Genomic DNA, 25354 nt, shown 5'->3' on the forward strand with positions numbered 1-25354 from the left:
GGTCCGCGGCTCCATAGTAAAGGGACTTCTGGCTAATACGTCGGTTCCGTGTTGGGTTTGTAGCCGAAAAATAGCTTTACTTTGTTGTCTGGGTCAAGTTTGAGACAGAGAGAGGCGTTGAAAGGCTGCTCCAACAGAACTTATTGTTTCAGAGGAAAACACGAACACAGTGTACAGTCGAGTCTTAATAGCTTACTTGCAACTGGGCTCGTCAGGCACTCTTCTTGGCTGCAGTGGTTATTATTATATTTACATGCTTCCAGCTCCCGTTTCTGCTCGATGACAGCTCATACTTTTCCACTCTCCTTTTTCTCCCTCCTCGCGCTCACAGACACATAACGGGTATGGTATGGTAGTCCATTCTCCCTGCAGCACGGACTACACTGCCCATGAGGCTACTTTCTTTAGGGCTATGCCTGTAGCATTCTGTCTATTAGCTTAGCACAACAACAACAACAACACCCAGGAAACACACAGTCGCAGAGAGAGAGAGAGAGAGAGAGCGCGTCATCCTGTAACCATGGCAACCGTAACGCTGCCGCCTGGAACAACAGAAGCTGTCAAACCAAACCCAAACAGTCCTGACCCGCCACAATATGAAACAGGAAAATACCTCCATGTAATCCATTTATTTCAACAAAGTAACTGCATTCTAAATACCACCTTTTTAAACGGTAACTGTAACGGAATACAGTTACTCATATTTTGTATTTTAAATACGTAACGGCGGTACATGTATTCCGTTACTCCCCAACACTGTGTGTTATTGATCACAAAGCGTTTGCGAGAGGGCAAATAACACGAAACAAGGCTTTGACACGGAGCGAAGAGTGAATTAATTGAATCACAAGCAAGCAGAGGGAAGACACTTGGAGTTATTGGGACACTGCCAAGAAAAGGATGAAAAGTAGGTTGGGAGAATGTAGGTTGGATCACACAAGAAAGAGTTTGCAAAGTTGAGCCATCATGAACGCATTCTTGGTCATCAACACCCTCCCAGAGAAAGGATGACTAATGTTAAGATGTAAACTCATGTGTTCCTCTGTTGTGGATTCCTGGCAGTGACGTCTGAAAATTGTTATCGTTCATGATGAGAATGTTATCACCAAAGATTTTAGTGTGAAGGTATTTGTTGAGATAAAGTGTAGCTAAAATGCCTGAAGACACATGCTTTGGATTGCATGCGGCGCCTTTAAAGCCCCTCTTAAAGTCCTGAAGATTTTTTGACCGGTCATAACAGGAAGTGCACAGGTGGATTCAGGTATATATATTTTTTTAAATGTCTCCATCGCTTTTACTATCATTAGTTATACCTGTGCTTCTCTTGCTGTTGTGGACAAAGGTGGGTTGCTGTTTCTCTTGCTGCAGGAAAATATTTTACCACCCGGCTTAATATTTTGCTCCGAGCGCTACTCGTGAACCACTTACCAGCCTTTAACATCACAAGTCACGACCCTCTTGGCTATCTATTTTCAGGGTGCTCACACCCACTCCTTCTATGGGAAGTGATTGCGTTGACCTTTTTGGCCCCATAGAGCTCGCATAATAGTGCTCTTATTGAAGACGTCGCTGACAACCATCACTTTGAAGGGAAGATGGAATTGCCTGCTGCGCGCTGGTTCAATGCTGGCAAAAAGCACAAAAGACTGTGTGTGTGTAATGACGTAGCAGCCGATCACTTTTTCTCCCCTCGTCTGTTTACATGCGGTTCTCAACAGCAGGGAGCTCAAATGATTTTGGATGAGAACACAGTGGTGGTGGCAATCACTGAGACAAAGCTGTATTGAAGAAACCCTTTCTGTGCTACTGGAAAGTAATGCTTTTGTCTTCTCTGTTGTACCCCGGCTCTGTTTTCTGAGTATTTTCTGAGCTGCTCTCGCAGTGTGTTAATATACATCCGAGAGAGTGTCTCATATGCAAGCTATAGGCCAAAGTGCTTTTCTGTAATCAGGTTTGAGCTTTCAAGTCAGTAAAGATTTATGCACTCTGTGGAAATTACTATCGACCTTGGTTCTTCTGTTGTTTGCTCACTGTGGGTGTTTAGTTTGTGGTTTTGTTTTTTTTTTTTGCTATGCAAGTCGACGGGTGCGTATGCGCAAAGTGCCGCAACATGTGTGTGTCTATTTGTACTGTACACAACATGCAAGCTGCACGCTAATACAATCCCTCTGCACCATCAATCTGGCTGGAAAGCTAAAGGGTGAAGAAATGGCACCGAAATGGCGGTGAAGTCACTGGCAGATGTCAAGGGCTACACACACACACACACACACACACACACACACACACACACACACACACACACTATTTAAAACAGAAAGTAGATATGTACTACTTGACTGTCGCATGCAGAAGTAATAAGTGAAGGGAAAATAAGCGTACATGATGGCCTGACCCTCAAGGTTGGACAGCTGTGGTGTTATTTTAAATGGAGGTGATAAAACATGGACTCAAGGACACACATACCTTTAACACCAGCAACTTGCTGTAAGATTACATTATTTATTCCCGAGTCACTGATGGAGTCGGGAATAAATGATGGAAAGTCACTTTGGAGTTGTGAAAAAGCGAGTTCAGTCAGGATCACTTAAGTGAAAGGAAGATTGTCATTTTAATTTAGTTCAGTTTTATTTATCAGTTTTATTTATTATTATCGCTAAATGACAACAACAGTTTACCTTTATATTGTAAGGTAAACACCCTAAAACAATAGAGTAAAACCCCCCAAATCAACTGATCAAATCAAATCAAATCCTCCTATAACAAGCACTTGGCGTCAGTAGGAAGAAAAAACTCCCTTTTAACAGGAAGGATCGGGGTGGGGCAGCCATCTGCCATGACCCGGTTGCGGTTTAAGGGATTTCATTCTGCAGGAATTTATATTTGTTGTGTTTTCCTAGCAGGGATGTCTAAAATTGTTTTCACCATATTCAGTTGTTTTCTATCATATTTAGTGTCAGGGTATTTATTATGATAAAGCAAAGCTAACATTGTCTCGCTGTGGCTCTGGGATCTCAGTGTCCATCCATGTGCATAACAGATGTAACACTGTTAACATTAGAAGCATGTGAAACGAGAGCTGGGGTTGGGGGTGGGTTCCAAAGTGGCTTGCAGATGAGCTGCAACTGTAGGCAGGTTTATAATAAACAATTTAAATAAACATATTAATGACTATTTTGGTAAGTTGTTTAGCATTTGTATTCATTACTTGATATAGTTTGTTTCTTGGGGATTTACTTAAACTTTAAATAAAGTTTAAATAAAAAATGATAATTAAGAAGTGCTGGGGGCCACAGAGTTTTCTATAGTCTAAGCTATTAAGTACAGACTTAAAGCCCATTTCATAAGTACCAGCACCATTGTCTACCAGTCTACAGCCTGCACCACAAGATGTTTGCTGGGGGAGACGGAGGCAACACAAGGCCTAGGTGGCTGTGGACTTGTGAATGGTCATAAACCAGCAGGGTAGTTGCAGTGGATAAGTGAAGCTAACACCCTGATAAGGCCTCAGTTGAGTGCAACTGAAAGATCTGGAAATGAAATGCAGCCTCAGGCAACACGTTTTACTCCAGATACCTTTTGCTTCTTCTAGATGGAGTTTGCCGATTAGTGCCTCCATTTACTTAAACTGTGAGTTCGCCTTTGCTTGCCCTGCTGGCCCCTTCCTATAAGAGGCAATATGTTCTGCAGCACTGTAAAGGAAAAGGGGTGCACTTGATTTATAAAACCAGATGAACCAGTAGCTGTATTAAAAAAAGAAAGAAAAGAGAACAAAACAGCAATCATTTTATCCATTCAAAATTCAAAACTGGAACTGAGATGAAAATGTTAACATGTACCGAGTTTTTCTTTTTTATATACAGCAGATCACAGTAATCAGCTCATCTGCTGGGACTGTAGCTGAGCTTGACTTTATGGACTCGGCTGACTCTATACTTGATGTTTACACTGTTTCGCATGCTTCTAGCTGTTCTTTAGACATTTTATATCAGATTTTTTTTCATTAAGATGTCATTTTCCTGAAATTATTTAGTGGAGACTGAGTCCCAGTAAGACCTATGCTGTAAGACCTGTTGACCTTCTGGTCGACACAGGCAATAAAAGCACAGACTCAATGGTCCATCAAAGAACAGTAGAGAAGAGCAAAGTCATCCATCAGCTAGATGTACAGAAAAAAAGCCCATATGGAGCCATTCAGCTGAAGGACTCCATATGGGCTGACACCTACATTACACACACTGTATGTGCACACATGCATTTCAAAGTGTTTAACCAGTCGCGCCTGCCCACACACTCTTGCAGGCATTTGTGCTGCCTTGTGCCCCCCCTCCATCAGTCAGACAGCTGATGACATTTTCAGCACACACATATAAAATTCAGTCGCATTTGATGCTCTGACATTTTATTTCCACACCGATGTCAGTCGCCTCCTGTGAGACATAAAGGTAAAATAAAACAAATCACAACATCTCCCGTGGATTCTGCCCGGCCAATTAGATTTTTTTGACATTTTGTGTGTTTGATATCTGGATGGAGAAGTGGCTGTATCAGATTGGGATTTTTTTCCACGCTGTCTCACAAAAACACAACAAGCCAAGCTTTCAGATTGCTATTGCGACCCAGATTTGGACTATTTGACAAGTAAGATTACTTGACATACAGTAGAGCTCCCTCGCAGCTTTATGTACAGCTAGGGGAAGGCAAAGACAGAAGGAGGGGGAGGGAGAGAGAAACTGACTGGCCTAATGAAGTCATCTCCATCCTGGTCACATAGCATAGAGGCTGCTTGAATTCCTCCAGGGATGCTGCCGCTCTCCCTGTCTGTCTCCCTCATGTAGAAGCCCCCAGCTTCAGCCTGCACATCCAAGCATGTCTTCTCTCACATGCACAAGCACAAGTCTGACCCCCCCCCCCCCCCCCCCCCACTGATAGCACTGCAAGCAGGCAGAAGCTAACATGCACACACACGAGAAAGGAAGAAGGTTGGCGCCGCACAAAGAAAGAGAAATGCCTCCATCCTCCTCACTTTCTCACTCTTATGCCCCACACCAGCTCCGGGTAGCCTCTAATTACACACCGCTAATCAGTCGCAAACACACTAACACGTCACACAAGCACAAGGAATTTCTATCTGATTGAGCCTCGGTTATCATCTGCTGTATGATAACACAACACGGCACCGTAAAGATCTAAAACTAATATATATTATCAGACTAAGCACGTCACGCTCGGCGGCTCTCAATTAGATGAAGACATTTGACCTTCGTTCCTTTTTAGCAGTTGCGGTCATACGTTGGCCAGTGACATGTGTTGATGGAGGAAGCTAGCCGAGTTGGACTAAACTGCACTGAAAGCGGTGACAAAGGCGATTAAGGTAAAATGCCACTAGCACAGATGTGTAACTGTGTGCTGTGCGTGAGTGATAGTGGCGTGGCACATTTCGGCACGCGTGTTTGTGTGTGTTGAGATGTTCTCTTGGCTCTCCCAGCCCTTGTCAGGAAGAATTAGGGCAGCCCTCCTAGAGAAGCAGAGAGAGAATACAAGCTGCTGATGCTCTCCTTCAATATGTGTGTGTGTGTGAGGGAGAAACCGTGATGGGGGGGGATTGATTGTGCCAGCATGTGCTTTACTTCACGCTCTGTAACAAATGAAAATTTTTTTGGATAAATCAGTAAAAATGAGGGGTGGGCACAAAGGAGAGCTAGACAAGAAGCAGGTACGTGTAGCTCGGTGCTCAGCGACCTGTTGAGAGCGGTTGAGCATGCCCAGTTGTTTCCTCTCGCTCCACGTGTTTCCAAGAATATTCCTGGTCTGTTGCTAAGCGTGGCCACACACTCGCACACACGCATAAACTCAGTGGGTGATGGAAACCCCATGATTTCTAAACCATTTTAGTGTTTACAGATTCATTTTTAAATAGACTGTTGGGGAGAAAAAAAATTGCAAAGCCTTCCTCTCGGTCAGCAGTCTTGTGATAATAGGAGAATTCACTTCTTGGTACAAGCCCTTAAAGCTCCATTAAGCATTATTTTTGGTATTAACATTTAATGAGAGCACTCCCAGTGAGGTGAAAAGGTTTCCCGCAGCATAAACACTCGAGTCTTTTAGCAGCTCACAGCTCCCGGTGCCTTTTCCGGCTCAGGGTTGGCAGGTCTGCACTTACAGGAAAAAGAAGAATTCTCTCTTCTTTTGGAATCACTTTCTGATTTATTTTTAGCATTTCTATTTGTTAAGTGTTACATTTGATTCCATTTGTGCCAGTGTATATATAATATATATAAATTGCTTTTGCATTTATAAGAAAACTGATGTTAAACCCGTAGAGAACAATTAAGCGTTCGTGGCTCAAGAGTTGGCAGTTTGTCTTGTAATCGGAAGGTTGCCGGTTCGAGCCCCGGCTCTGACAGACTCGGTTGTTGTGTCCTTGGGTAAGATACTTCACCCGTTGCCTACTGGTGGTGGTCAGAGGGCCCGGTGGTGCCAGTGTCCGGCAGCCTCGCCTCTGTCAGTGCGCCCCAGGGCAGCTGTGGCTACTATGTAGCTGCCATCACCAGTGTGTGAATGTGTGTGTGAATGGGTAAATGACTGAATGTAGTGTAAAGCGCTTTGGGGTCCATAGGGGCTAAGTAAAGCGCTATACAAATACAGGCCATTTATTGCTCCTTCTAGCTGTTGGTATGCTTGCTTGAACAGGTCCTGTCTTGCTCAGTTTATTTTTATTGTGAGCCATATTTCAGAGTTTAAGAAATTTTTATTCATCTTTTGTAGTTTTGAGACTTTTTTTTTAGCCAGCCTTCTTCTGAGCAGATGGGCAGGGCATCTGTGCTCACAGCCTGAGCTCTGTGCCTTAGATGCCCTCTATCTCTATGACATAATGCAAGGCCAAGATGTGGAAGAAAACAGTGAAACAGAGCATTTAGAGTAACCTGAAGCCTGACTCAGCTTTTGACTCAGTGGTTACTTGTTGGTTACTGTTCAAAACTAATATGAGTATTAGCCACGGTAACTGTAAATGCATGACAGAGCCAAAGAAAAAGCACGATAGATCTCCTTTAATATGCCAGGATTAGTAGTAATCGTTGTGGAATTTCCTTGTTTTTCCATGCATAGACAACCTAATGTATGTACGCAAGTGTAAAGACTTCCCAAACCCACCTATATTCTTAAGTAGCCATTTTTTGCAATGATTATGCAATCATGATTGAATTGTGTACGGTACTGTTCTCATGTATTTATAGCAGACTCTTTAAGACAAGAACTGTCTAGATTTGCACCCTTACAGTAGTGCTGTCTCAGTATCGCAGACTTGCCTGTGTGTGTTATTAAGCTGATGTACGAAGAGTTGTTAAATCTGAAGTATTAATACAGTAATTGGGTAGTTCCTGTTCATTTGTGCATGTGAGTACAGGTTGTGCATCAGTGAGGCAGTGTACATCGGGAGTAGCTGAACTGGAAAATCACTGGACCATACACAGGATGTCCTGTGTGGTTTTGTGCGTGTCTACATGTGTGTAACTGTAACTAGTTCAGTGAGATGGTGTAGTTTGCACAAAGCCTATTCAGGTCATGGTCAAACCTAGAGAACGACAGAAAGGATAGAGGGAGAGCGTTGGGGAGAAAAGAAGGAGTAAACAGAGCAGGAATGAATGCTCAGGACTCTCAGTGAGAGAACCCCATCTCCCATAAGAACAGGAGACTTGGAAATAAAGAATACTGCAGTAAGGATGAAGAGTAATGATTTAAGGACTGCAGAATAATTCAAGATCTGTAAAAGCTCAGCTGAGGGCAGGCGAGGTTAGAAAAGTGGAGACAGAATAAGACGCGCTTGTGTTCTGCATCTGAGCAGGTGACAATTATTTTTACAGAAAAAACACTGTTTAGTGGGGATATTTGAGACTAGTCAGCCAGACATTTGAAACTTCCCTTACTAATTGACACCATTTTGAATATGATGGCAGCAATGTATCTCTAAAAAGAAGAATGCTTTGCAACTCATTAGGTTAATTTGCAATGGGTAAGTAACATGACGTTGTATGAAAGGGGCATCTTAGAGATTTAGAGTTTTTTTTAGAGTTTTAGAGTTTAGTTTAGTTTAATTTAGAGAAGTAACTAATTTTGGAAAAAGAATTTGCACTAATGTTCCTCAGTGTAAAATTGTGAAAACTTTGAATGTCTTATTATATGTATTACATAATATGATCAAAAGATTATAAAAATCTGGAGAAATCTCTGTTTGCAAGTGGCAAGGCTGAAAATCGTTATTTGATGATCATCATCTTAAGGTCTCAAGTAGCACTGCATTAAAGACAGGCGTGATTGTGTCATGGAAGCCATTGCATGGGCTCAGGAACACTTTGAGAACACAGGTCACCGTGCAGCCACGACTGCACATTAGAATAGAAGCCCTATGTGAACATCCAGAAATGCTGCTCGGCTCAGCCAAAGTTTGTTTAAAATGACTGAGCAAAGTGGAAAACTCATCAGCGGTTAGTCGAATTGGAATTTGAACTTCTGTTTAGAAAATATGGACACTGTGTCCTCCAGACTACAGTGGAGAATAACTACGTCTCTGATGGTACAGGTGAAATGGCAGCTTGTACGTCTATAAAGGCGCCATCAACGCCAAAAGATGCTCCCAACCAGACTCTCTGACTTTCAGAGAAGACCAGTAACTATCGTTTTAACATGGCAACGCCTCACTCCACATAATGGGAAGTTGTAATTAAGGAAGGTGGAAAACAGTACTTATCTAGAAAACCAGTAACACTATTGAGCCAGACCAATGTGTAAACAGTTTCTGCACAGTGGTGTGGATGCTAACCTCAAACGAATGAATCTCAGAAATACAATTCAGTTGAATCACAGCAGGAATATTTGGAGGTGGAGCAGTTAATCTAGCCTCCTCATTTGAAGTGGAGCACTGTTTTAAGTATACTTATATATAGTTTAGGGCATTCGGTATAGCTCAAAGGAGCTGCTTCCTCATTTATACAGCGGGATTTCAGTGTTTTTCCAGGAGTCCCTGTCCTGGAAAAAGACATTCACTCCGCTGTCACATCATGTCATGTAATTGACCGTAAAGTCAACATAATGAGGCTGACATAAGGCACACTCTGCACACGGGTTAAACGATTACTCTGCACTGTAAGGTGTCATGGAAATGTGTGATAACATGGGACTGTTAAAGCAGATGTTTTTTTTAAATACTGGATGGTAGGAAACTGTTAATTGTTATTTTTACATGAAACCACGTTTGAAATGTAGAGTGGAAAAATCTCTTGGTTGAATGTGTTACCAATAACTGACAGCCAAAATGTGCTATGGCACCAACTGCGAGAGGCAGGCGACAACAGCAAAAATAATATTAATCTGAAAAATGATGATGACAACATGACAAAAAGTTCAATATTTTGTCTAAATTTACAGTAGTCTTCATCCAAAATGACATTTAAACTCTAAGTTAATTAGACAATTAGACTGACTGAAGAAAAAAACAAAAACTGCAAGTCAAGCGTAAATACTGATTCACAAGGTTGCTTGGATTTCCTGCTTTTGGCTCCAAAATTGAAAATTTGAAAAGAAAACTTGGGGTGAGATGATGGCATCATTTACAGAAAAAGAAAATCTTAGCCTCAGAGCTCCAGCTTGAGCCACCGCCGCGCCGCCGCTGCGCCGCTGCTCTCTGCACCTCCATGTTCTGTGGCTTTTAAACCCCTCTCCTCTTTTCACACTCTCCCTCTCAACTTTTCTCTCTTTCTCTGTGCCCGTGGTTAAGCCTGGACTGCAAATAGAGTCCAAACGACAGAAATAGAGCAGATTAAGACACAGTCTGAAACACACACAAAAGCTTCCGCTTGCTGCTGCTTTCACAGTTTGGGACGGATAATTAGATGGATTGCTGTTTTTCTTTTTTTCTCAGTATGTAACTCTTTCACTCAACACCTGTGTTTTTCCCAGTGTAGTGCTCTCTCCTCTCCTCTCCTCTCTCTGCCCTCATCGAGTGGGCTAAAAACCCAATTTATTTTTGTAACATTGGACAGGCTTGCAAGGTTCCCAAGGGGTTTTGTTGCTGCGTTGTAGAGGTAACACACTGTCCGGGACGCGGCCTCTGAAGCCGGCACTAGGAATGTGTTTGTTCATTTAAAAATAGGAGGGGGGAGATGAAGAGGGGAAGTGGGAAAAGGACGGAGGGGTGGAAGAAAATAGATCAAAGGGAAGGGGAGGCTGAGACCCGAGAGTGGAGGTGAGAAAAACGAAGGTGGGGAAGGTGAGCGACACGCGTATCTCAGCACCGATGGCATCCCTCCGCTCGTTGAGTCGGGCGCAAAAACAACGCAATACAGCAACTGTCAGTCAACTCAGTCAAGTGGTCCCAATTGGCTCTCGGCAGTTGCCATGGTAACTGTCCCCACACTCCTGCTATCATGCAGCTTTCAACCAGCACCACCCCCGATGAGCAAATTCACAGGAGTGTGTCTCCAGTTTGTGTAGGTAGGAGACAAAGAGCAATAACCCCCCTCTGACCCCACATTGAAGCTTCATCATATAATTAGAGGGCTGTCACATTAGCTGGAGATGCTGCTTCACCCTCTCTCTCTGTGTCTGTCACAGTGACATACCTCTCCTCTCCCCCTGCCTTCCCCCGTGTTTTTTTTTAAAAAGTTATTCCTTTGTGTTTTTACATGCTTAGAGGGAGGCTGAAGTGGGAAATGAGCATTAAAAAATAGTCTTTGCTATCCATCTGGTATATCTGATTTCCCCTTCCTGTTGCAGTGACTGACAGCAGTCACAGGTGATGCATCAGAGGCAGGGCCAGGATGGCAGGGGACTGTACTGCTATCGTTTGCCCCCAGGAGTGAGGAGGCACGGTTCGACAGCAGTCTGGGATCAGCACTGTCATACCTGCCTGTGACTTTTGCTTGTGTTATGTGAGTTGTACTTTGAATCTGTGCAGCAGAGGGTTAGAGCATGAGACTTAAGTTGATGAAAACAACAAACTTTGTTTATATGATTCTTGTTGCATTTTAAGAAACTAAAGTAAACAGAACTGTTTGTTAAAAAGTCAATCTGGTCAAATGTTGTAAGTCGTGACAACATTGCTTCTCCATCAGTCATGTTCTTGCAAAGTAACCAGTCTGTGTGTAAGTCGTGACAACATTGCTCTGTGTAGAGTCTGACCAACCTATCGGTGAGCTGTTATTGCAAGGTATTAGCTATTACAGGGAGTGCAGAAATATTAGGCAAGTTGTATTTTTGAGGAATAATTTTATTATTGAACAACAACCATGTTCTCAATGAACCCAAAAAACTCATTAATATCAAAGCTGAATGTTTTTGGAAGTAGTTTTTAGTTTGTTTTTAGTTTTAGCTATTTTAGGGGGATATCTGTGTGTGCAGGTGACTATTACTGTGCATAATTATTAGGCAACTTAACAAAAAACAAATATATACCCATTTCAATTATTTATTTTTACCAGTGAAACCAATATAACATCTCCACATTCACAAATATACATTTCTGACATTCAAAAACAAAACAAAAACAAATCAGCGACCAATATAGCCACCTTTCTTTGCAAGGACACTCAAAAGCCTGCCATCCATGGATTCTGTCAGTGTTTTGATCTGTTCACCATCAACATTGCGTGCAGCAGCAACCACAGCCTCCCAGACACTGTTCAGAGAGGTGTACTGTTTTCCCTCCTTATAAATCTCACATTTGATGATGGACCATAGGTTCTCAATGGGGTTCAGATCAGGTGAACAAGGAGGCCATGTCATTAGTTTTTCTTCTTTTATACCCTTTCTTGCCAGCCACGCTGTGGAGTACTTGGACGCGTGTGATGGAGCATTGTCCTGCATGAAAATCATGTTTTTCTTGAAGGATGCAGACTTCTTCCTGTACCACTGCTTGAAGAAGGTGTCTTCCAGGAACTGGCAGTAGGACTGGGAGTTGAGCTTGACTCCATCCTCAACCCGAAAAGGCCCCACAAGCTCATCTTTGATGATACCAGCCCAAACCAGTACTCCACCTCCACCTTGCTGGCGTCTGAGTCGGACTGGAGCTCTCTGCCCTTTACCAATCCAGCCACGGGCCCATCCATCTGGCCCATCAAGACTCACTCTCATTTCATCAGTCCATAAAACCTTAGAAAAATCAGTCTTGAGATATTTCTTGGCCCAGTCTTGACGTTTAAGCTTGTGTGTCTTGTTCAGTGGTGGTCGTCTTTCAGCCTTTCTTACCTTGGCCATGTCTCTGAGTATTGCACACCTTGTGCTTTTGGGCACTCCAGTGATGTTGCAGCTCTGAAATATGGCCAAACTGGTGGCAAGTGGCATCTTGGCAGCTGCACGCTTGACTTTTCTCAGTTCATGGGCAGTTATTTTGCGCCTTGGTTTTTCCACACGCTTCTTGCGACCCTGTTGACTATTTTGAATGAAACGCTTGATTGTTCGATGATCACGCTTCAGAAGCTTTGCAATTTTGAGACTGCTGCATCCCTCTGCAAGATATCTCACTATTTTTGACTTTTCTGAGCCCGTCAGGTCCTTCTTTTGACCCATTTTGCCAAAGGAAAGGACGTTGCCTAATAATTATGGACACCTGATATAGGGTGTTGATGTCATTAGACCACACCCCTTCTCATTACAGCGATGCACATCACCTAATATGCTTAATTGGTAGTAGGCTTTCGAGCCTATACAGCTTGGAGTAAGACAACATGCATGAAGAGGATGAAGTGGACAAAATACTCATTTGCCTAATAATTCTGCACTCCCTGTAATTGATCTATCGGTACCTGGATTTGTCATGGCCTGATGAATGAAAAATTGAAAAGGACAGGTGGGATAAACACCCCTGTGGGGGAATATTTTGCCATCCATAGAACTCACTGCAAGCAGAGTCGGGCAGATGGTAATCCAACAAAATCCAGTCCACATAACAATGTGGGGGAAATCTGTTTGTTTCATGTCTAAAAGAAAAATATATCATCGCAAATATTGGAATATTGTATTGTTAAATCAACAAATATTGATAATTGTATTAGTAGTAATAATAAAGTAATAGTAAATAGTAATAGTAAAGTAACCAGTAAAGTAACCAGTCTGCACAGAGACTCTTCTGTAATGTTGCAAAAAAAGTAGAATATTGTAAATGTGATGTGTTTTTCTAACATAACAGAGACATAATTGAACTTACATTATGATGTCACATCATCAGTTTTATTTTAAACATAAATGTAACATATTCACAATGTAAAGTTTTGTAAAGTTAATAATAATGCAAACATTAATCAGAGATCAATACATGATGTTACTAAGACGATGCCCCAAGAGATCACCATAAGGTAAATTTTCTGTATTTTTTTTTTTAACTATTTAGTTAATCGGTTGGACCTTAAAATCTGCAGAGAATTGGTAAAAACTGGTGTTGTCTAGATACTTTGAAGGTCTGCAGTGTGAAGGTTAATGTTGTACACGGGCATATTTTAACCCAAACCACAATAGTTCCTATTCAAACCAAGTAGTTTTGGTGCCTAAACTTAACTAGCTGGCTTGGAATAGGTTGCTTAAATAATGAATGAGTTATCAACAGAGCAGTTCATTATTTATTTTTCTGCTATAGGTTGATTTGTTGTGATTACTAATTTGATACCACTGGGACTGGTGGTTACATGAACTGTAAATTAATAATATCTATGATACTTTTAGTTACATATCAGTGATGCAGATCAGCGTTTTAATTAGTGCAGCGTCCCGGCTGCAGGAAATACATTAGAAAAGAGAAGCTTCTCATTACTTCACTTCTAATCTAGTAATAAACACCCCCCCCCCCCCCCCCCCCCCCCCAAAACAAACCAGTGTTAAAGCGACATCATCTGTTGGCTACTCATTTTTGTTTTGTATTTAATAAGCATTTTTTTCCTGAGCAGATGTTACATGAACCATGAAAAATGACTCGCTTACACTCATCGATTTTTAAATGTAACCTTGATCTTATACCAGTCGGGTCCTCAGTTCATCTGCTTTTCTGAAACCAGTTGTTTCAGCTTTTTTTTTTCCTCTTTCCTGTTAAGGAGAGCTTTCTTTTGATTGGCTGCCTGAACAGCCAGTGGGTGGGGCTTCCATGCATAACAGGGATCTCTGCATTCACAAATGCATTAGCATAACATACATACATGTACAAAAAAATAAGGAAAAGAAACAACAGCTGTAGTCATTTAACCAATTCTGAAGCTATAAATGTTTGATTTTGGTAAAAGGCAGAAATGTAGGCGTCCAACAACACAGTCATTAAACTGGGAGGATCTGTGGTCCTCTGCCTGTACTGGCCATCACCTCAAAGCCACAGAGGTGGCTGCATGGAAAATGGCCAGGTGACCTTTATCAGTTGAAAAGTAAATTTTACAGCTGAAATCTCGATTATTTTAGTAGGGCATGCAGGATTTATAATGCAGCAGTTCTTTTGAGGTAGCGAAAAGATTACTGTTATTTAATAACCGTATTTCCACAAAGAAAAAAAAAATGAATGAACACATGTAGGAGTAACTAAGTTACCAAAGGGTTTAGCATTTCCTTCACTTAAACATTTCTGATTTGTTCTGTGATCTGGAATCAAGAAAATGAGTTCTCCATCACTGAGCAGCAGCAGAATGACTAGGAGCTAGAGCAGATGCCAAAGGTGGTGTTTGGGAAGAATGACACAGAGAGGAAGCTGTAAACATACCCAAAGTGGTAAGCCTCGGGGTACTTTATTGTAGAAATCAATATTTTGAAAAGGGAATGAGAGGTGCGCTTTTTTGCCAGTGGTAGAATTTTATTCCTTTCTTCATAGTGTAGACTGCAAAATATTGCACAACATTTAAATTACAAAAATAAAAGCATCAAAATTCCAAATCGCTGCCACGAGATGAGCGTTTCTGGGAAACTCTGCTAAAAATACAAACACTATTTGAGTCTTTATTCCTGCAGACCTCTCTGTGACTCGGATGGCAGCTTTTCGCTTTCCGCTGTCTGCCTCTGGATAAAAAGAGAGAAGGAGCGAGAGGAAAAAGAGTGAGCCATGACTCATTCACATTATCCTCTGAAGTGGAAATCCTGACAACGTAATCACACATACGAAAACACACACACACACTCACAGAGTATACGCATGCAGGGGGAGCCCAGAAGCTCATTTGGAGTGCCACCATGTGTGATGTGCTTTGAGCAGCAGTCAGTCTGTAGAGCCTCAGATTCAACTCTTGAATATTCTATTCGGACATGTGCCCCTAACTACACCTCCATGGTGACACATTATTGCAGTGGTGAGAGAGTTTTATAGCATAAATGTGTGTGTTCATCATCTGATGCCACGATAAGACTTCTTAGAGGGCTGTTTTGCTTTACCTCGCCACACTTTTGCTTACAGCGAGAGGAGGCTGTGGCCGCACCGACTTATTTTGAAAGAAGAGTTGATTCACCATTCACCATCACCGCCTGTGATTGTGACAGCAGACACGGGATGACATAGCTGTCACTGTGACTGTGGCTTGTTTCTGTTGTTATGATCTTGGCTGTGACACATTTGTTTTTAGTATGTGCAACACTGACTACATGCAGCACTTGTGGGTGCGTGTGCAGTAATGGTCATGCTGCTGCACTTTGAACCCTTGTAGCCAGTCGGGAATACAGTTGTCAGGAAATGGTAACAGATAGAAGTAGAAACTGTAATTCCAGCTAAAGGTACCGTTACAGTGTGCCAATTTAAATGGTTAATGATCACTAAATGCATCAGTTCTCTTCCTGTAGTTTCTGTTGAGTTTTTATGACAGTCACCAACACATCATGAATCAGAAGTAGTATGAATCTCTTTGCAAAAAAGAACCAAGCATCAAACTACAAGGCTGGAAAATGGAACAACTGCAAAAGTGCCAGAAACTGCAGTTCCTCTAATGGCCACTTGAGGAGGGCTCCAAGAGCGAGCACCTCTGTAAGTAAAAATAAATGTTACAGCATTAAAAAGCATTTCTGCACCCCGGTGCCCTCAAGATAATGAAGCTGTCTAATAATGATGTGTACCTTAGTGCCAAAAACTGCAGATGTTCCAACAGCTGCTTGAGGCCCATCTCAGTCCACCTCTCAGAGTCTGTAAAAATGTCCAACTTAATATTAAACAGCATATTAATTGCCTCATACAAAAACATGGGTAGTCACTATAGCCTAGCATAATCTGCCTTCATAAAAAATGTAGGTTGGGGAAATTCTTTAAGTTCTCACCTGTGTGGAGTCGGTTAATCTTTAAAGTTAGGGGCACGACTGCTGCCGATTGCCGGTATGCCACACAGGGGGCTGTAGCCAGTAGTTTAGTAGGCCTTGCGTTTCACACCTTTGGCTGTTATTGTGGTGCTGGTGCCTTTAAGAGCATTAAAATGCAATTAGCTGACAAATAGTAACACTCATTGAACCATCTTGCCATCTTGAATTAGCTAAATCAGAAAAAAGCGAGTCTTTGAATATTCTTTAAACAGTGTTAAAGACTGTGCTAAATGAGCATGAGCAGCTCTGCTGTGAGGCCTCACAGTTACTTCAAAACGAATTGACAAAGGGCAAGGATATAATTGTCACTACTGTGTCCTTATTTATTTATTTGTTTTGTTTCTTTGTTATTTTCTTTTGTTTGTAAGGATATTTATTTCCCAGTGTTCCCTGTGCTTCTCTCTGTTTACCTAAGGGTTCAGAAAACGGATGCACTGCTTGTTTAAAAAAAGAAGTGTGTGCTAATCCTCAAATGAGCTCATTCATTTATCAAATAAATGAGTTGTGCTTGCAGTGGTATAATCAGTGTAATACATGAGCTCAGAAAGGGCAAAGCTGAGTTAGTTGCTTTGTTACGTGATTAAGGGGATTTAGAAATAAAAGAGTAAGAAAAAAAAAACTATAAAATAACAATAAAATACATCAATACTAAGGCAGAATGGATGCTTTTTTTTAATGTTGATTATACTAAATTCTGACCCTACCATGCAAATGTCACAGCAATTGAGAAATTGAGACACATCAAACCAGGCAACAATTCCTCAGTTCTTACCTGACACAAGTAGCATTCTTCTCCTCGTCTCCTCATGAGCTTCAAGGTTCAATATGTTGTGTGAGGTGCTCTTCTGTATGCTGTGGTTGTAATGAATGCTTTTGAGTTACTGTTGGAAGCACTCTGACCTCTGACATCAACGAGTATTTTCTTCGAGAAAACTGACGCTCACTTGATATTTTCTTTTTATCGGACCCTTCTCTGTAAACCCTAGACGTAGTGCTGGACAATATGGGAAAAATATTTATCACGATATGAATTATTTTATATCACGATAACGATATATATCACGATATACCACCTGACCTGTGGTCATCTGGAAAGTACGCAGTCTGTAAACAGCGAGCGCAGAGGGTGCAGTCTTTGTTAATGACATGGATGGTTACGCTCATGTAGGGCTGCGTATCTCTGCTCGTCCATAGGTCAGTCCCCAAGGCATAATGCACGACACTGCAAACATCCTTCTCTACTTTGGCCTGGAATGCGTCATATAAGCGAGGCAACTCGACTTTACTGAAGTGCTTACAACCGGGCATAACGTACCTCGGATCAAGGACTTTGATGAAGTCACGAAAGCTGTCCTTCTCAACTACATAAACAGGGGCCATGCCTTTACAAATGTAACACGAGACGGCTCCTGTGATTTGTTTATGGCGCTGGGACGTTTTCTCATAAGGGCCTTGTGTGAAAGACTGCTGTATCTTCAGCTGGCTACAGTTTTTCTTTTCCCAACTTGCTCCCGTCGTTCCACAACTTGGTTTAGCTCGGATTTTCTGGATTCTTGAGCATTCTTTTTTGTGGACCTTCTGTAGGTGATAGAAGAGATTTGTTGTGTTGCCATCGGGTGCAGGAATAGTTTTATAACATAGCTTGCAAATGGGCGTCTTCTGCTCCGTGTTGGTGCTGTTGAACCCAACATGTAACCAAATCACAGATGTACCCCCTCTTTTCGGTAAAAGTGCTTCTTCTTGGGCTGCCTGTGTAGCTGTCTCTGCCTGTTGCATGTCCGGGCATGAAACTGCAACCTGTCGCACGTCCATCGTTTTGAGTTACCGTAAAGCATGTCGCAAATCCAGGTGCACGTAAAGCAGCACCATGTCGCAAAACCACAAGACGGAGTTTCTTTGCGAAAATATCATTTTTTCATACTTTATTTTCTCTTGCATAAAGTTAAGAGTATGTATAGTGAGAAGACAACACTAATATATTTGCCACAGGCTATTTAATGGTATATTTCATGTAATAATTTCTAAAAATTAGGTTAGAAATGATAGAAATGATAGAAGACAAATGGCATGATAGACACTTTTCTATCATCCACACGATATATATTGTCATATCGCCCAGCACTACCTAGACATGTTTGTTTAGGAAAATCCCAGCAGTTTGTCAAATCCTGAGAGTAGCTGGAGCTGTTTGGCACCAGCAGTCACTGCACATTTAAAGTAGGGCTGTTCGATATAACGATATGTATCGGATGACTATATGAAAACGTCTATCGTTGATTTCATATTACGCTATTGTTTGTTTTGTGGTGTCGCAAAATAAACCATTTACGGCAATATTTTTTCATTGTTTTGATGGTCACTGTATTAGCTATATTTATTTCTTAAACTTCTTTCTTTCTCTTATATTTAAAATAACCACACTACTGATGGATAAGCGACTTTTTTTACAACGACAGTAAACACTGCGTGTTGCTCCGCCGTCCGCTTGTTTATTTTCCACATAAACCTTTCACAATAAAGCGGAAGACCCTGTTGAGATTTTTCAAAATAAACGGAAACGATGACAAACAGAAAGACCAGTCAAAACAAATTGAGGACCTTATTTCTAAACGAGGGGCTACCTCTGTAGCATGGACATGCTTTGGTTATGAAAAGTCTGACATGGACTTTCTACCACCTACGCAAGAGTCACGTAAAAGAGTATGAGAGAGTTTACTAATGAGAAGCAAAAAAGAGCCGTCAGGTGCTCCAAATAAAGCTTAGACTCAAACGTTAGAACAGGCTTTTCCCCGCAGCACGCCGTGTAATAAATACTCACAAAGAAAATGGCAGCCGTTACAACTTATGCTTAAAAATGTATAGTTTCATGCATCGGTTAAAACACTCGACTCCAGGTACACGACGCCAGCTGGAAACACTTCACGCAAGTCGAGCTGCCCGAGATTCACAGAATTTACAGAAAGTGTAAAATTTTTGTGATTTATATCGTTGTCAGGACGATAAATGTCTTCTATCGGGATATGAGATTTTGGTCATATCACACAGCCCTAATTTAAAGTCACTTAAATCACCCTGTTTCTCCATTGTCATGCTGAGTTTGAACTTAGGTTGATCAGATATTTGCATTAATGGGCACTTAAATAGTGCCCATTTAGTTTTTTACTTGCAGTTCATCCAATTTATTTGCTTTAAAATCTTTGGAAATAAATGTACTTGGATTTTATTTACTGTCGACAACACAAACAGGCCTGAGGAGAATTTATATTGCTGCACTATTTGACATTTCTACAAAATTAATCAATGTTGGATTGATTTATAGATTATAGTGCATGTTTTCATTATAACTAAATAGGAGTGAGTTATTCATGTGAAGCCCAGTAAAACACAGAACAACTGCACTTTTTAGTTTGCTTGTTTAAGTTAAAAGTTAATTCATTGCTGTCTTCTAAAATCAGACAATTTCTAAGGTTTTTAAGCAACAGCACCTACCAGCTAGATCAAAACAGTAATGCCTATATAGGTATTTACTTTATTGTAAAAGGGACTATGACCAATACACTTGTTGTGTTATTTGACAGTACAGTCTCATATTTATCATTCTCAATTTTATGTGCTGAGTGATGCAGTTAAAAGCAGCCCATTTAAAATCCATTAAACTGACACTTTAGTTTTTAATCAGCAAGAATACCTTCAGTGATCTAAGAAGAATTCAAAGCACACAATTCATTAGCAAAAATAATTTTTCTGACATGTGAGATCTAGTAATGTTGCTTAGCCTAATTAGTGCAGCTCAGCTGTGAGCGCATTTTTGACAAACTAGATTTAGGCTGGTGTCTAGGCGTGTATCCACAAAGATGCCGCCAAACAGCAGATTTTGTGTTGCTGAAAATATCCCGTGTTGAATGGTGGCATTTGTGGAGACATAAAAATATCTGACTCAAGTTTTTAAATCTTTTTGTAATAGACAGACGTGCTGATCAGAGACACAGAGTTTGTGTTCACCTGCAACAGACCACAGAATATTTTCTTGTTATGTTGAACGGGGGTTAATCATTGTAACCGGAGGTGTTTTGTACCTAAAGGAGTAGCTTCAGTCATTTGCTTTGCTGAAGGATTATGGGTGGACTTGTTCCCGCCCTGTAAACATCTCAGCTGGATTGTTGTGGTCGTGTAGAAATGGTCACTGGGGAGGCCGGTGTAGTCACACCATGGACAGACAACAAAACAAGCAATTAGACATATAATTGATTTGTGTGTCTGTGGATTATGGGAGGAAACTCAAAGAGAAACCTGACCTGAAACCTGTAATTTGACATACTCGAGTTCAAATAACTGCGTCAGAGTGACAACAAATCATTATGTGTGCTGCATTTGCAGTAAATGCTCTGACATAAGTGAGGCTACAATTTTCAAATGAGCGACAGAGTGAGCTGAGAAGCAAACAAGCAAGAAGGACCGCCGGGATACCAAGAGGTTGATGTTGATAGGTTCACATGACAGAAAGACAGAGAGGTGCAAGTACAGAAACAGAGAGAGAAGTGAGCTGAAAGAAACAAAACTGTGACAGCAACGCTGGTACTGGAAAGCAGCTCGAAGCCTTGATACTCTTAAGCCGTCGATGGTTTCAGGGCTTTGTCTTAGAGCCTTTAAACGTCTGCCACAAGCCCTGGGGTTGAAAGGATGATGGGAAACATTATCCATAGCTTTCATGCCCTTTGTGCAGCCGGGGCATGTCACATGGATTAGAGTGATTGGGAAGAAGATTTCTATTCCTGCAGAGCTCTGTACAGGCTGATTTCACCAAAGTGACAAGTTAGTGATCCTGTGTGTCCTGTTCTGCTCTCTGATCTCTTCTTCTCTCCTCTCCAGGTGCGACTATCCTCAGCATCCTCGATCTTATTATTCAGAAATCAGAAGTAATCATAAGCTGTCATGCTGTTTTTATATCATCTCAGCTTTTTTCTTTGTTGGAGGGGGGGAAGCATAAATCCTTCATGGTTGTATTAATGCCCATCTTGGCTGAAACACAAGTTTGGAGGGCTGCACACTACAATGAGTCATCACTGAGAAGATTAGCTCAAACTTGGTGTTTTTGAAGCAAGGAGTGAAGCACCATGAAGACTGAATTCCCATTAAAAGTTTGAACTTCTATTATTAGTTGTATAAACTAGCGGTTGTGTTGTTATTGTGGATTTATTCTCTAACTGTTGATGTAACCATCAAAAGGTTTTCAGGTATTTGACGTGGAGGATAATAATACATAATACAAATGTTTTTTTGGGAAAACTTAGTTCAGTTTCACTAGCCACACCCAGGCCTGATTACTGCCAGAGCTAGCAAATTAAGAAATCACTTAAATAAAGTGTTGCGACTCCCAGAGAACCATGGAGACAGCCGTTATCCACAAAGGAGGAAAATCTGGAACAGTCGTGAAGCTTTAGAGGATCGGCCAGCCTAGGGTACCAAAATTACTCCAAGAGTGCAGGTACAACAACTTATCCAGGAAGTCACAAAAGAACCCAGAACAATATTTAAAGAATTGCAGGCCTCAGTTGTATCAGTTAAGATCAGAGTTCATGATTCAACAATAAGCAAGAGACTTGATCAAAAATGACCATGAGAGTAAAAACCACTGCTGACCAAAGAGAACATAAAGGCTCGCCTCACATCTGCCAAGAAAAAATTTTGATCCTCAAGACCTTTTGAAAAATGTGGAGTCAGTTTGTGGACCGATGAGAATAAGTTTAACTTTTTGGAAGGTTTGTGTCTTGTTAAATCTGACATGAAACTAACACAGCATTTCATAAAAAGTACATCAAAGCATAGGTCAAACATGGTGGTGGTAGTGTGATGATCTGGGGCTGCTTTGCTGCTTCAGGACGACTTGCAGAAAATCCTGAAGGAGTATGGCCGATCATCAGTTCATGCTCTGAAGCTCGTGCGCACTTGGGTTATGCAGCGGGGACAATGATCCAAAGCAGACCAGCAGATCCTCTCAATGTCTCAAAAAGCAAAACGAAGACTTGATCCGATTGAGATGCTTTGGTATAACCATAAACAGGCCATTCATGCTCAGGAACCCTCCAGTGTGGCTGAATTAAAAGAATTCTGCAAAGAAGAGTGGTTCAAAATTTCTCCACAGCTAAGCAAAAGACTCATTGCCAGTCACTGCAAACGGCTGATTGCAGTTCTTGTTATTAGGTTTAGGGAGCAGCTACTTTTCCACACAGTGCAAAGTAACTTTGGATATTGTTTTCCCTTAATAAATAAATTCATCATTCAAAAGCTGCATTTTGTAATTACTTGGGTTATCTTTGTCTGTACTGTATATGTTAACTGTGAATATAAGCAGCATGGTGTCTAATGTGGTTACACAGCACTTTGGATGTTATATTTTTTGTACTCCTGCACCTCATCAGGACGTTTCGCAGGTTTACTGTAAACACAATGTGAAGCCGGGAACATAAATAGTCAGTGTGTTAGCATGGATTCATTTTCCAAGGCAACTGTGTTTCTAATTATTTTCCATATTGTGTCTCCACAGAAACCTGCTGGATAGGGACACCTTCTCCAAATCAGACCCAAGTAAGACGACACCTCTCTGTCGCTCACTAAGAACACGTTTTAGTTCGTTTTTCACTGCGTCAGTGAAATATAAAGAGGAAACAAAGGGGATTCCTTGATGATTTCCATGATGTGTCTGTAAGCTTTTAATTTGATTTGCATAAAGAAAGGAAACAAAAAGAACGGTGTTAGGAATACATGAGAAAAAACTGGGGAAAAATAAGGGCTATGGGAGCGCTGTAAGGAAATGAAATAAGCAATTAATTTGGAGATGAACGAAGCTCATTTCTTTTGCTGTGACTCAATCTGTGTTTGAGTATTTTCTCACTAAATATGTTGTCTTGGCTTGAGGCACGGCTGACTAATACACAAAGCCTGAAAGTTTGAAAGCTTCTCCCTATAGATTCACAGAATGGGCGGCAATTCTCACGCTCCTCTTCCCACAGCTAAAATAAATGTAATAACACTGTCAGGGCTACTGCATAAAGTTGGAGGGCTTCAGCGGTGGCTTGACAAATGTGTCTGCAGACAGTTTAAGCAGGGACTGCATAAAAAAGTACTTGAATATCTTGTTTCTTTTTAAGAAGGCACAGCATATTTACTTCAAACAGCCATACTTCAGTGTCACCTTGCCTGCTGTCCAATATGAAAACAAAGCTCACGCCAAGAAAAAGATATTTAAAACTGATATTCCATTGTTTAGTTATTCTTAATGCTACAAAGAGGACTATCTAGGGATACACCAATCCAAATCTTTACAGTTCTGCAGTACCGACCTGATGCCAGTGTTACACGAATAAGCTGGAAGTTTGACGCTGAAATGTTGCTTTTCTAGTTTTCAAAATAAAATGCAGCAAGAAAATATTTGTTGGCAAGATTTTAAATTACTAGAGATGAAAAAATTCAAAAATTAAAAGACATTTATTCACATTATTTGTTTGCATGAGTCACATGAGGAGTGTGCTTGTATGGGTGAGTGTGCATTGGGAGTGAGGGTAGGGTGACATCGATTTCTCACTAAAATGAAACGGCGATTGTTGTCATATCATAAAAATAAGATATTGCGATGACTATTGTAATGAACCACTAATACACACACACGTAGTCAGCAAGCAAAACAGAGCATGTCAGCACATTCCCACGTGCATGGATGAAAAATGACTCAAGGTGATGGGGATGGCAGTGATGAGTACAGTGATGAAGATGACAGTGATTAGGAGCAGGAAGCATGGGCATTAACCATAAATTTAGTACTGCTTTTATGCTGAGTAGCTCCTGTGATTATGCTGAGCTCACTGACTTTAGCCCCCTGATATGAAGCAGCCTGACAGGAGGAAGGAGCAAGGAGGTGAAGGAGAGAGGGAAAACAGGATGTCAAAGTTCCTGAAAATTGAACAACACCTTGGATATGTCACTCGGTGGTAAAAAAAAAAAATACAGACACAAAATCAACATTTTATGTGTCTGCATGGGTGTTGGATGTGTACATATCCTCATCAAAGAACATCAAAGGCCTCGAGGAATGAAGTATACGATGAGCGAGCTGCGTAATTTGCTTTTTAGAGAACTCTCTTGTTTCGAGAAATTGCATAATCACCCGAAATGATGTCTTTCACAATCTGAAGCCGGCGTATATAATGCACATATTCAGGACTCGTGAATAACACTATTAGACGCTTTGATGTTTTTCTTTTTTTAATATATATTTCTAATTCAAGCATTTATGGCTTATCAGTCATATTCTAATGGATCCATGAAATACCATGACATTTGATTTGTTTTTTGATTTTATTTGCTTGCTGTCTTATGAAGTAAGGCTCTCCTATTCATCCGTTAGTCAGCCAACCTGTCAGATAGTTAAAAGGTGGTTGTAAATACCAATATAATAATATTTATTTAGACTGCTTGCCCGTTTCTTATATATTATACATGATTATAAGGTAGACACTGGCTAAAATGGCTGGGCAGTTGCTAAGTGAGTGTTAGTAAGGAGTTAATGATTAAAACTACTGTTTTTGTGCCTCTTTTTACAGTATGTGTACTCTACACACAAGCCATGGGCAACAGGGAGTGGAGAGAGGTGAGTGTGTCAAACCGGGTTTGAAACATTTCCTTCCATTTTATTAAACTTCTGTCCACTTCACTGCTATCTTTCCATGTACACACTATGGAGAAAACAGTTCTATTTGCATAGTTGCTAGAAATTGGCTGAAATTGGTCAAACAAAACTAAATGATAGGATGAAGTCCTCTTCAACTGACTGTGACAGCCTTTATTTACTAGCTTTCATTTACTATTTGCTGTTATTTGAAAATTAAAGTGTACTCTCTTTAATTTGAACATTTTATGCCTCAGTACATAATAAAAAACATGATCTGATCCTTAGCAGGTTCTAAAATTATTACATACAACCTCAAATGAACAACAACAACACCACAATATATTATACATTGTTGTTATCTGTGTAACACAAGCCAAGTCAGATTCCAAA

The 25354-nt window shown here is 40.9% G+C and overlaps 1 protein-coding gene across 1 annotated transcript in view; it reads left to right on the top strand.

Annotated features, from left to right (window-relative positions):
* The window catches only part of LOC146369076 (copine-8), a 103134-nt gene that overhangs the window by 6892 nt on the left and 70888 nt on the right, over positions 1-25354 (top strand). Inside the window, exons 2-3 of the mRNA XM_084909223.1 lie at positions 22844-22884; positions 24897-24943. Coding sequence (XP_084765349.1) covers positions 22844-22884; positions 24897-24943 — 88 coding nt within the window. The remainder of the gene's footprint in view (positions 1-22843; positions 22885-24896; positions 24944-25354) is intronic.

This window comes from Perissodus microlepis, chromosome 17, assembly GCF_051167445.1.
Source record: "Perissodus microlepis isolate ML-2025 ecotype Zambia chromosome 17, ASM5116744v1, whole genome shotgun sequence".
NCBI classification, from domain to species: Eukaryota; Metazoa; Chordata; class Actinopteri; order Cichliformes; family Cichlidae; genus Perissodus; species Perissodus microlepis.